The 13,872-nt window shown below is 42.5% G+C and overlaps 1 protein-coding gene across 1 annotated transcript in view; it reads right to left on the reverse strand.

Moving 5' to 3' along the window:
• Positions 1–13,872, reverse strand: part of FKBP5 (FKBP prolyl isomerase 5) — a 50,132-nt gene that overhangs the window by 11,738 nt on the left and 24,522 nt on the right. The window contains exons 3-5 of the mRNA XM_065403872.1: positions 12,954–13,098; positions 11,205–11,347; positions 9,950–10,064 (exon numbers count right to left, since the gene is read on the reverse strand). Coding sequence (XP_065259944.1) covers positions 9,950–10,064; positions 11,205–11,347; positions 12,954–13,098 — 403 coding nt within the window. The remainder of the gene's footprint in view (positions 1–9,949; positions 10,065–11,204; positions 11,348–12,953; positions 13,099–13,872) is intronic.

The raw sequence follows: 13,872 nt of genomic DNA on the forward strand, positions 1-13,872 counted from the left end.
CTCTAAATTACCCCCTGCCTTTGGGAAGTAAGGCAGTCTTAAGAATCTAGAAATGCATTTTGTCTCTGGACATCTAGGTTCTACCAGGTTGAGAAAACTAGTCTGTTGGTCTTAATCTAATTCCCATTTGTGATTATTGCCCAAACTCCACCAGCAATCTTTGATCAGATCTATAACGGGGGGGATACAGCAGAGCAGTGTGGGGAAGCAAGCCCGTCAATCTGTGCAGCACTTGACGGTACACCGATGATTAGCCCCTCATGGAGGGGGGGTGGGGGGAGAAAGGACCTGAAAACTAGTGGTGTTGGAGAGCGCTGTATTTGAATCCCTGACCATGCACCTTCTGTCCAAGGTTAGGACATCAGATAAGCACAATGACTAACACATCCTCTACTATACTGGACAGACTTACTGGAATCTGAAATAGACACAGCCCCTTGCATTGCAGTTACAACTCTTCTGCAGAACACTATAAGCTTGTCCTATACTTTACACAGCTAAAACCAAGTCTCTTGCCCTTAAGAGCTTCAAGCACAAGATTAACATTTTTTAATCTTCAGGGAATAACCCAGCTCTATTTTGAGACAGAGGCAAATACAGTCTCAGGTAAGTAGCTTCTGGTTACAGGTAAGAAGAATCCTGTCTATAGCATCCATGTTTGTTTATACATAAAGTGAAGCCTCTTGTAAGCAACCACCAAATTGTCTTTAAAAGTTTACAGAGTAGCAACCCTGTTAGTCTGTATCCGCAAAAAGAACAGGAGTACTTGTGGCACCTTAGAGACTAACAAATTTATTTGAGCATAAGCTTTCATGGGCTACAGCCCACTTCTTCGGATGCATAGAATGGAACATATATTGAGGAGATATATATATACATACATACATACACACACACACACACACACACACACACACACACCCAAATATATATCTCCTCAATATATGTTCCATTCTATGCATCCGAAGAAGTGGGCTGTAGCCCACGAAAGCTTATGCTCAAATAAATTTGTTAATCTCTAAGGTGCCACAAGTACTCCTGTTCGTTTTAAAAGTTTACTGCCCACCCCCCAGGGCAGTCTCTTAAACAATTACCACAATGCTGCTAAAAATCTTGGTGATTACTTAGAGTGGCCACTTAAGACAAGGGGGTGTCTACTAGTGGTCAGGGACTTTGTGTAAACGTCACTACAATCTGGGAAACGAAGTGTTTTCATTCTTTTGCAAAAAGGTTTAAAATTAGTTCTTGTGAAAATATTAACATTTGGGGGAAAAGCTGTCCCTAAGCCATAGCTGAACAGAATGTAACAGACTGAACCTGTAGACTATGGAAAAAGCATGAACTCCCTGCTTGTTTAAGATTTATGTGCTCTGTGCTCTCAAAGCGGTACCAATACCCACAACATCTCCTGTATGTTCAAATAAAAGTTACTAACAATTGTAAAGTCTGGAGACTCCAAGAACCACAGTAGTTTAGATTGAGTTTCAACTTGCAAATTATCAACAATGAGAAGTTGTATTCATACTATTGTGCCTAGTCATTACAGCGAGGGGTGCTTTGGAACCGTTCAGGGATCTATTCCTTTATTCTATCTTCATGTAGCACACAGCCTGCAGTGAGATATGCAACACGGCCGTTCACTTTCCTTGGGTTTTGGAAGGTTCAGCTCCTCCCTGCTTATGTAAAATCTAGCCAGCTACTGACCAGATTTCTGGTGGTGAGGAGGTTCAACATTCCCCTCTCCCCTGCCCAGAAGCATTACAAAGCAAGGCAATGGGAAAGTAACTGAAGGTGTATTTTCCTTTAATATCTCTCCTCGAGAGATTTCAGAGTAGCAGCCGTGTTAGTCTGTATCCGCAAAAATAACAGGAGTACTTGTGGCACCTTAGAGACTAACAAATTTATTAGAGCATAAGCTTTCGTGGGCTTTCAATAGGCAGCCTGCCCATGGTCTGATCCCACCATCCTTAGTCAGATACCAGTTCTACTGAAGTCAACAGGACCCTGGCCTGAGTAAGGAAACTGACTTACAGCTTGAGGACGCAGGTATAATTTCGGTTCATTGCTAACTGGTGCTCAGATACTCACTTTTTGAAAAACTATTGATTTTTAGGCAGTTTTCACAGGTTTATAAATCCTTGACTGGTAAATATCAGACAAAACAATCATCATTACAACACTGAGCTTCTGTGTAGAGAAACATACACGAATGTAACCATCAGGTCTCTCTATCCAATAGGCGTAGGGTGTACCATACTAAAGTATGCATCTTCACACGACCCACATATTTAAACAAATCAGGCGTGTCTAACAAATGTTAATATTCAAAGAAGTTGGACAGGTGTGGGGTTTTTGTTTTGTTTTTTGGCAGGGATATGTAACTGCTGCGTTAATTTTTTCCATAACCACCTTCCATTATTTTAAGCCATTCCTCTACAGCTGGACTATTTTTCTTTTTCCAGTGAGAGGCTATCAGTAGCCTAGCAGCTCCCAGCAGATGAGAGAGTAATTCTCCATTTCCTTTCATGGGACCATTTTTGCTAGAAAGCCCCAGGAGGTTTCGTAATAAATACCCAAGTTACAAACTATCCCAATGCTCTCATGACTAGACATGGCCACCACATATTCATAGAATCTCCTCTCTCACCACAATTGTTCCCCCCCACGTTTATCCCCATTCAGGCATGTATACATATATTTTTAAGGTGACTGGTGTAAGATGCCACTGAAGCAGAAGCTTAAAGAAATGTTCTTTCATCATGCTACAGACGGAGGTTGCTTGTCCCCTTTTCCAGATCAAATCCCATTCCTTTGGGATAATCGGTCTATCCAGATGCTTTCCCCAGCATGGACATTTTTTTTGCACTTAGGATAAGTTGTCTGCAAAGATTGATATAATTAATTATAATTTTTTGTTTAATTGACCAGTCACCATCACAAGTTAACTTTCTAGGAAAGTTGTTTTATACAGAAAGCTGAGAAACATGATACCTAACTGGAATGTAGCGGTACCATGGGAGAGAGAGCCAGTTAAAGTTAGTTTTGATCTTTAAATAGGTTAGAAAAGTGTTTTTACCTAATATCTGACCAACCGTATCTATTCCATGGCCTTCCCAATCTTTAAAACTCTCTGGTTCTAGTCACATATTTCTAATGATCCTAAATCAGCACCACACTCTGCAGGCGTGCTCCGCAGGTGCTGCTGCACCAGCTCAGATGTTTCCCATATGGGCTAATAGATTTATACATTTTATTTAAGCTAATGTTAAAAAATTATATAGTACACAGGTTAAGAAAAGAGTGGCTGTACATCTGGGTATAGTGCTTAGATTATCCACAAATCCAAAGTTTGTTTTTAAAGTCATAAGATACATATAGTGCATAGTCAGCAATAACTCAAATTTAGGTGACTACATTTAAGAATACAGTTTAGATATTAGCATCCAAGCATTCGGGTACATCACTCATGAAAAGTTATATGGTTGTGGAAAGCAAATATGGCAATGAGTGAAGATTGCCCCTCAGTAATTGAGAATTTAGGGTAGGTTGTCCATTTAGAAAATACAATCCACGAGGAAAGTTACTACAAGTGGTAAGGAACAGACAGAAGATAAACTAAAATGCTCTCCAGGACAACCTGAAGGAGAATCCATTTCAGTGTCAGAGGTCGATAAAACAGGACAAATAGGAGTAATATAATGACACAAAGGAAGAGCTACTGATCTCTCTTGTAGAGAGCTGGCAAACCTCTGTCATGCAGAGGTTATCTTGCTTTATGCCCTCTGCCAGGCGGGAACCACCCCAGTTCAGCACACAGCAGTTAAACAGCCTTCTGATGAGACAGATCACTCTCTATCGCTGCATCTGCACTGTTGTGTGGTTTTGGGAAATTCCAGCCCACAACATGGATGACTAATCCAGTTTCCATTTAATCACAATTAGAGGCGCCTGGAACTTTTACAAAATGCAATCACTAGAGAGAGATACATGCATCTTTACCAGCTTAACAAAGCCACACCTTAGCACTGATGCTGCACCTGGAATACTGCAGAGAAGGACAGGGATTGTGATGACGCTCTGGAGTTGCTCAACAGCCTCGGGACACGTCTTGCATCGGTCATCTATAGCTAACAACTAGAACAGCAGGCCAGTGCGTGGCTGGCCAGTCACTGAACTAGAAAGCACAACGTGACAAGTTTTGTGCAATTGGTAACAGAGATCCTATGACAATCAGGGTCAAGAGACTCCAAGGGGAGAACGTAAGGTTGAACCTTCCCCAAAATGAGCAGCCGAACCAACTGATGGCAAGCTGTATTTTATGAATGCTTGCAGTGTTCTGAACTGGAGGGTCATTATGAGATACATACACAGACAGTGGTTATGAATTTATGTATTTGTGTATATACAAAACTCTGCACATAATCTATGTTGCAACATTCCGCTACCCCTCGCAGCAGGGCTGGGAGCAGTGAAGTGGAGAGGAGCAGCTCCCAAACCAGGCGTTTACACAAACCCAGTTCCAAGAAATGACTGATTGTGCAGCCTAGGAAAGGACAATGGTGGACCACTAGGAGTTAACCGGAAGACACTGAGACATCCTCAGCTATCAAGTCAAGAGGGAATTTCCTCTGCTCTGAATAAACATGGAAACACCATGGATAGAGAGAAAAAAGTCTTTTAAAAAGCAGGCTCGTGTCTGAGGTTTGGCATCCAGGTCTAGGGGTACACTGGGAAACAGCTCCCAGGCAATAGGAAACTTGCATTAGAAAAGGGATTTTATTTAACATGGAAGCGTAAAGCCTAAGGTTGCGTCTTTCGGTTTATTTTCTTCCCTGACAATTTCATTTTTCAATCTGGGGGGTTTGTATTAACTAAACTTTTTGTTTATTTTTACCCAATCAGGTCTCTGGTGTGCAAACTGCGTGGAGCACGCATCCCAAAAGAAGCGGTGTCAGGGTGGCTGATTTGGGGGAAGGGGTGACGAAGGAGAGAGGAAAAGTCCAAGTGTCCGGTACTTAAGAACTCTGGAAGGACGGATCTAGGGAGACTCGGGACTGGATGGGCTGCAGGTATCACCCTGCAAAGAGTAACTAGGCTGGTAGAAGCTAGGCGGAGACCTTTTGCTTGTGGGCAGGCTACCAATGTGAGGGACCTGAACCAACGCTGCACAGCATAAAGGCACCCAGTTACCGGACAGGCAGTGACAGAACTCCTCACTGGTCTGAGTGATCCCCTAAACGTCACAGTTCCCTACCCCACAAGCCAGAGCTACAGGAAATCCACTGATTTTTGGCTTATCGCACTGCTGCATGAGGGCCCCTATATGAATGATATGAAAGGGCACCAATTGCAGAGAGGAGAGCTGGTCAGGAAGTTTTTGATTAAATGTTTCTGTAGGAAAATACCAATTCCTTGAAACTGAAACTCTTTGTGCAAACTCTTTGTGTTTTTTACCCACGAAAGCTTATGCCCAAATAAATCTGTTAGTCTTTAAGGTGCCACTGGACTCCTTGTTGTTTTTGTGCAAATATTATCAGTTTAATGAAACTTTAGTTGGGAAGGTTTCTCGGGTCCGAAAACGAGACAGACGGGAATACCGCACCTCAGAATAGCCAATTGCCCAGTGGTTAGAGCACTCTCCTTGGATGTGGGAAACCCAGGTTCAAGCCCCGGCTCCAAATCGTCCTCCCCCTCCCCCGCCTTTTTTTCACAAAAGGGTTCAAAAGGTCTGTGGGGAACACAAACAGATTTTGAAACCTCCATTTTTCGTGAAAAGGAATCCTTGTTATCCCAGCCAGCCCTAGCCAAAAGCACGGTGACTCCTGACCTACACTCTTCCACTACCGCCAAGTCACCTTGGTTTTCTGCTTTAACAAAAAACGGTGCACCTCACACACTCCCACACCAATTCTCAGCGTACATTTTGAAAACAAGTAACCTGATAACCTTATAGCATCACGTAAACCCTCCCTTCTCCTTTGCTTTGGTGCAGAGATCTGGCCTGCTATTGCCTGTAAACACCAATCACAATAATGGGGCTATCCAGGTTATTATAATCATTGAAACCGGCAGGAATCACTGTCGGGAATAAGCCAAAAGACTGAGCCGGAGAGGGAGCTCCTTGCTGCTCCAGTTCCATGCTGCCTTAAGAGGGAAAAGAGGGCTCATTGAAACAAGTGCTCCCATTACCCAAATCCTTGCCTTTACCAGAATAATTCTGAGAGTCTGATGTAAGATCCCTGGTTTTGGCAGTATGGCAGTCAGAGTTAATCTGTTGCCAGCCTCTGCCAGCATGAGAAGACAATGATCTAACGTGCGAGCTTTAAGACTAGGACGCACAGGATGGCATGAAGCTTCCAGCTGGCCTTTCACAGACTTGCTATGAATTCAAGTGTGCTTTTTTTTTTTTTTTTTTTTTTTTAAAAAGCACAGTAGTTTTTATTCCATTTTAATTATATGGAAATATAATGGCAGCAGGAAAGTCTCCTGCTCCGTTTTTCAAGTGTATTTAAGAGCTATCTAAAGCAGATCGTTTGGATACAGTTATACTTGGATTACACAGCAAGAAACCCCAGCCCGGCTGCAGAACATCACTTCAGCTGCAGCGTTGACTTATTGTTCTCTCAGTGCCTAGAGCGATTTTGTTTTGAAGAGCACAGAACGCTGTGTTCTGAATGTGGCTGGCACATGAACCCGATGTGCTGACTGCAATTTGTACTCCTATTAAAACAGAAAAAAGGCTGTAACAAAAGCTGGAATGCAAAAATTCTACTGCAGGCTGTGTTTTAGGAAGTGGGACTGTGAATTATGCCCTATAACTCAAGCTAATAACATTGCCTTTGAAAATCCAACCCAGAGATGTCAGTTCTGGTAAATGCACATTTTCTTCCAGTCTAATTATAGCAGTGATGTCAGGTACCTTTGTACTAGTTTCTGAGTTAATACTGGGGTTTTTACTAGAACTCAATGGAAATATTTGAACAGTGAAAATGTGGTGGCTGTCTGGTTGAAAATAGATTATTATGACAGATCATTGCTATTCTTCTGGTTTTGTGCCATCCTAATCCCACTACCTGTGTCTGATCCTACTGCCTTGTGCCAGACATGGAGTCTAGAGCGGGGCACTCAGAGACACAGACACAGAGAGAGAGAGCATGGTAGCAACCAAAATATTGTTTTTAAGAGGCTTCCAGGTCTGAAATGTGCCCCTACCCTTGAAGTATCAGAGGGGTAGCCGTGTTAGTCTGAATCTGTAAAAAGCAACAGAGGGTCCTGTCTTAAAGGTGCCACAGGACCCTCTGTTGCTTCCTACCCTTGAAGCACATTTAAGGAGACCCAGGCCCTGGGCAGCTAGTTAGATCAGAATGAAACTGAAGGCCACATTGGTGACTTGCTCTGAACCAAACTGCTGGTACAGCACAACTTTGGGGAATAGGATTAGTAAACGGTTCTTGACCTCTGCCTTGGACAGGCTGCATGTGTTATGCAAAACTGCCTCAGAGGACATTAATCTCCACTATCCTGACTATGCCTGTGTCCGAATTAATGCAATAAGCTAAGAAGAAAATGTACCTTTTAAATACACCTCTACCCCGATATAACGCTGTCCTCGGGAGCCAAAAAAATCTTACCATGTTATAGGTGAAACCACGTTATATTGAACTTGCTTTGATCCACCGGAGAGCGCAGCTCCCCCCCCCCCCACCCCCCCCGGAGCGCTGCTTTACCGCGTTATATCTGAATTCATGTTATATCGGGTCACGTTATATCACGGTAGAGGTGTAGTTAAAAAAAAAAATTAAAGGAGGATTTAGAATCATGTGCCATGAGAAAGGCCCACTACTAACCACCACTCTGAGGGAGTCTTTAAAGAACTGCTATATCAGGATGTTTTAAATCAAGATTGTACATATTTCTAAAGGATCTGCTCTAGGGATTATTTCGGGAAGTCCTATGGTCTGTGCAATGCAGGACGTCAGACTAGATCATCACTATGGTCCCTTCTGGCCCTAGAATCTATGCTTAAGGAAGAGCCAAATTGCTGATTACATTGATATTTTTTCCTCTTTCTGAGGAATCAAACCACTACATAGTGATTAAAAACAAAAATTGTGCTCTAAATGAGAACAGTGCTTTATTCTATTTGTTACTTCGTGGCGTAATAAAGATAATTGTGTGTCTGGTTACAAACTTCCTGAGCACCCAAAAGCATAATGGGTTTGGATGTTTAAATGAAACCAAAAAATAAGTAATAAAAAGGAATGCAGCACTTAGAACTATTAAACTGGTATCTACTTTGATTGATTTTACTTGGCCCTTAGGTACAATAAAGCAAGCTTGAAACTTTACACAAAGCATGTCTCAGTGCACATAACCAGGACCCAAAACATTTCATAGGCAGAGTGAAATTAACAGAGTCCAAAGGAGTTCTCTCTAAAATCAGTCCCACTAAAGGACTAGACATTGAAATTAACAGGCTTAACAAGGTGAATGTGACAATTTGGATCAATTTCTCCTCTCCCAAAAAGGTTCATAAACTCATACTGTACAGAAGCTCTGATATAGGGAGAAGGGTGACCAGCTAATCCTAAATGTACAATTTAGCCATTTAAATGGCCAAGACTTCCATAACTGCTGTTTAACTCTCATTCTATGGTTCAATTGTTCTCTTTAAAACTTGGCTTCCTTTAGCCTCCCACCCCACATCAAATAGTTGCTTTAGAAGAGAAGCTATAATTACTCCATCATATTGATGGAAAGAGTGCTATAAGAAATCTGAATGGGATTTCAGCTCACTACTTTGGGGCCAAATTAGGACTTCAGTTAAGCCCATAGAATAGTACTGACTTCAGTAGATCCTTCTCATTAATCTATGCCCTCCAGTTAGAGCCATCCAAAGTTAGCAGTAGTATTCTGGCCACAGGGAGAGGGAAAGAAAAGACTTAATTGTATTATGGATGCAACCCAAACATTGTATAGGACTATGAACATAGGAAGCTGCCTAGTTTAGGCCAAGACATGCATGCATGCAACAATCAATAAATATTGGACTCAAGTAAAAGCTACAGTAGTAGCTAAATTGAGGCTGAGATTTTTTAATCACATATACACAAGAAAATCCAGAGTTTGGATATACAAAGCAGCCTACACACTGTCCCCTCCTGCATTACAGTGTCTTTCAGATGGCAACACGAGAATGGAAAATCTTCAAAAAAATTAATGAATAAAGGAAGACAACACAGGAGACAGAACTCTCATACCGTACACGCTAATTTTCTTCCAAGTTTCCACATCAAGCTAAGGAGAACTGGTTGCACAATTTAGTATCAGGTTTGTTTATCAAAGCCCGAGGGGAGCCTTTGACAGAATGCAGGACCAGGGTGACTCAGAGAGAAGAGCCTGAGTTACACCTCAGTGGCCATTTCATCATCACCTACCTGCTGCCTCGGTTTAATGCTTTCCATTAAACCCTTATGAGCCAGGGGCTCTGGATTGGCCAAGGAAGGAAGAATTGTGTTAACATATTAAATGCTGACACTCACAGGCTGAGAGTTACTGCCTCTCTCTTCTACTTCCTCCTGCCCCCGTCTTCACATAAAACCCCACAAACCATGGCCAGTGTCCTCTACATGTATACCTTGTGTGCGATTGGACAAACGGCACACTCCGGTCTTTGAGCTAGAACATGTGCTTTAGGAACCCCATTCTGGCACAGCTGCAGGGTCTGACCTGGTCACACAGACAGAACAAAATACAGACTGGCAACCCGATGATGGATGACCCTCCCAGCACTCCTCAGAAACAACTCTGTCAACCTGCTTCGTCGTCAGAGATGGCTACAGTGCTCAAATCCTCTGGAATGCTATTACACAGGCTTCATCTCACCAACATATTTGCACTCGGCTGTTAAAGTGCGTTTAGTTACTCCTGCAGCCAAGCCGGTACTCACTTTCTACGGTGGCTCCTTCGTTTGGGTTGGAGTATCCTTCCCCTTTCCGTTTGATTCTCCGGATGATTCCTCCATCCTCAAATAAATCCTCCCCTTTGAAATCAAGAAGCTCGATCTAAAAAAATAAATAAATAAAAGGTAGCCTAAGCAACAGTTGATCCTAGATGTGGAAAACCAATCAATCCAATTCAGCTGACAAATGGAAGAAGCCCGTAAAAGCCAGCTCTAAGCTAGGTAACAAGTCCGATTTATTAAAAACTGGAACGTGCGTAATACCTGAAAAGTAGCACAAAGAAAGAATAAAACTAGAGTTTACTAATCCTGTAAGGGTGTAATTCAAACAGTGATGCTGGATTATATTTCTGGCCTTCACAACATCCCCTGGCAAAGAGTTCCACAGGCTGACTATGCATTGTGTGAAGAAACACTTCCTTATGTTTGTTTTAAACCTGCTGCCTATTAATTTAATTGGGTGACCACTGGCTCTTGCATTCTGTACAGGGCTAAATAATACTTCCCTAGTCACTTTCTTGACACCATTCATGAGTTTATGGGCCTCTATCACATCTCCCCCTCTTAGTCATCTCTTTTCTAAGCAAAACAGTTCCAGTCTTTTTAATCTCTCCTCATATGGAAGCTGTTCCATTCCCCTAATCATTTCTGTTGCCCTTCTCCGTCTCTGTTGACCAGACATAGCACCACTGAGAAAGAGGCCATTAAGCCTGTTGACAATGAAAACAGGCACACTGAGGCCAATGGCTCTCCAAGGCAATCAATTGCAGCCAGAGCTGGGACAGTCTGTGCCTTAATTAACTAAAGATGCTTTACTTCTGTTGGGTTTTGCAAGGTTTTGCCAAATGAACACATACACACTGTGCTCAGTTTGGCTGACCAACAGCTGCTCCATGCCAACTCTCATTTTGGTTTAGCTCACTGGCATTAATGGATTTTTATGACGTGAAAACATTTTTGACATGCCCTCCCCCTATTTTATAGATGTGTACACACACACACTTAACAGAGTCTGTGTCCTATTTGTGTCAGTGTTTTCCATATGCTTCCAAGTTAAGACTTCTTTTCAGATCCTGTTTGGGCACTGCTTCTCCAGTTTAGACATTTCTGAGAAAGCATGGGCATGAGTTGCCAAAGATGGGGGGAAAAACAATTCAAGAAGCCAACTGCTTTGTTGAACTGGTTTTTAACAGCATGCCCCAAGGGAGGGAGTTTCCATACCAACACTCTTACACATACTTGCCTCGAAAGAGAGAGTTGCATTGGAAGGGATTTTTGGGACGCTGCCGGCAGAGCCATACGCATATTCTGGTTTACACAGCAAGTGGCAGATCTCCCCTTTCTTCATGGTGGCAACCCCAATGTCCCATGCCTTGATTACCTGGCCTAAGAGAAGGACATGCTTTAATATGAGGGAATGATTTAGAACATGAAATTGCCAAAAACAAGTTTTAGACACAGTCCATTTTCTTTTTTCAAATGCTCAGCTATATCTGTGCATTTACGGTCTTTACTTGTGGTCATGAAACCAATACAATAAGAGTCACAACAGCTACACAACTCAACTACTACAAGGAATCCATCAGATCCACCTGTCATCATTATCTAGGGACACTGTGAAGCGTACGTCAGAAAAGTAGCTCATGGAAATTTGCTGCAGTCCCCTCCACATTAGTGGAGAACTTCACCCCAACACGGAGAGGCTGCATAGCACTCTGTGTTATTTAGGTGCTAGAGTGGGGTTGTGGAGGGAATATGCGCAGAGTGGCTACAAAGGGGTGTGCTGACACCCCCTGGGAGCAGAGGGCAGCTCCACACGAGTTCCCCACAAGCTTGCATGAAAGGCCCTACAGCAGAGTTCTAGGAGGGAAGGACTATTGCACTGAGCTGTTCTTTTGGCCTAATACCCCAAATTCTATAGACAGAGTTACATAAACTTCACAATCCATGAGTCTGGTCCATGTTCTCCAGTCCACTTTCTAAAGAAGGATTTTGGAGCTGTAAGCCATTACAGGAGCAAATGTTTCCATTCTGTAAGCTTAAGGGCCATAAAGGGGGATGCAATCTTAGTAAATAGAGGCCCTTAGTAAATCGTGGTCCTTAATTTAAAAAAATAAAATAATTAAAACCCATGTGCTCCAAAACAATTCCTTTTTGTTCTCAACCTGCCACGTAGCAAACAGAAGGTAGAATTTCATCTAAGCGTATTTCCATTTATTGCTCATGAAGTGGTCAGGCCGGGAAGGCCAAAACCAAATTGCCTGGAAGATCTGCTTTGAAAAGCAAGCATTCTAATTAGAAATCACTCCTTTATATTTTTAATTTACTATAGCCCCACTCTCCCCACGTTTATGTTACTAGTGACATCTGCCTGACAACAGGAACTTTAAAACTTCATGAGAGTTCTTCAGTCATTATTCAAGCTGCGGGATATAAAGGTTACCACTGGCTGCAAAAGATACAAATAGGCAGGTATGCAATTCAAATCCTGTCACACTCAACGTGAAGCACACTTAAAAAACCCATTTTGAAAGCGGCTATAACTATGTGGACAGCAGGAACGGGTAAAGCAGCGTACAAAATTAGAGGGAAAGGAAATATCTATTTCCATTGTGATCTGATTTTGAGCCCCCACAGACAGATTCTCAGGGGTGCTGAGTGCAAGCATCAACCACTGACTTAATGTAAATTGCTGGATATTAGACACCTACAGTCAGATTTCCAAAGGCACCCAACATCAGGAAACATTTGAAAATTTGGGCTTAATAAAATGTGATCTCAACACCCCAGGGGTCCTGAGCAGACACACAAAGTGACTGAATCACCCACAGCCACATTTACTCAGCGACAGAACCAAGATTACAACCTAAAATTTCCTTATTCCCAGTCTTGTGTTCGTTCCGCTTAATCATGCGCTCTCTCTAACAACAGATATTATTCAGAGAAAATGCACTTTGGAGCCCTGAGACTGCATTTCCATTTCACTCCTTACCTTTTCCCAAACTGAAAATAAATGGCTCGTTCCTATCACGGCTGGAATCAAATTTTTTTCCATTGGCCAGCTTTCCTTTATAGTGGACGTAAACCTTGTCTCCAATCATAGGGGACTTGTCCTCATGACCTGGCCTCTTCACAATCTAAGAGAGAGAAGGACAACTAGGATAAAGATGGTAGGAGTCCATTTCAACAAACAGGCAGCTTCAGTTGACTGAGTCCCACAGTTCTTCTACTCTAGGCAAATGTCTAGGTTCTAGACACAACCGTGCAGCTAAGTATTGCTAGCATAGCTCCTCTCTCCAACAACTCCAAACTCCCATAACAAAGCATATTTTGAAGAATAAGGCGGTGCTGGCGTACACCAACCTCATCCTAGCTGTGGTTCCAGCAACGCAACAAAACACCCACCACACAGTTCCTTGCGCTGTCGCAATCCCAGAGAACAAGCCCAAATGAGTGTTGCATACCACCCAGCGGGTCCATAGTTGGTAGCACAGCAACACGGTCTTGTTTTTAAGTTTAAGTAGTACCACTGATGGAGTGTTTAAGTAAAATTGCTGAGCTTTCCCAGGTATATTCAAGGGAAGATTTTTTTTTTAATGCTACGTTTGAACCCAGAGCATGTTTTTATAGCCGTTTCCATGGAGATCTAGGGATGCTGATTCAGCCTCCCAATGGCCATGGCTATTCAAGCTAACTCCTGCCATAACCAGATCTCTAGATCAACCCTGTCTTCCAACTCACGATGGCAGAAATCTAAAGAGGTAATGATTTAAGTAGCCTTTTATTAATTTGTCCCCCCAAAATAAAAATCAATAAATAGCATTAGTTGTTTCCATCACATATATTGAGATTTTTACATGCCTCAATAGAGAGAGGTGTAGAGGCTTTACAATTATACAGGGATGTGTTTA

Source organism: Emys orbicularis, chromosome 4 (genome assembly GCF_028017835.1).
Source record: "Emys orbicularis isolate rEmyOrb1 chromosome 4, rEmyOrb1.hap1, whole genome shotgun sequence".
In the NCBI taxonomy this organism is placed as follows: domain Eukaryota; kingdom Metazoa; phylum Chordata; order Testudines; family Emydidae; genus Emys; species Emys orbicularis.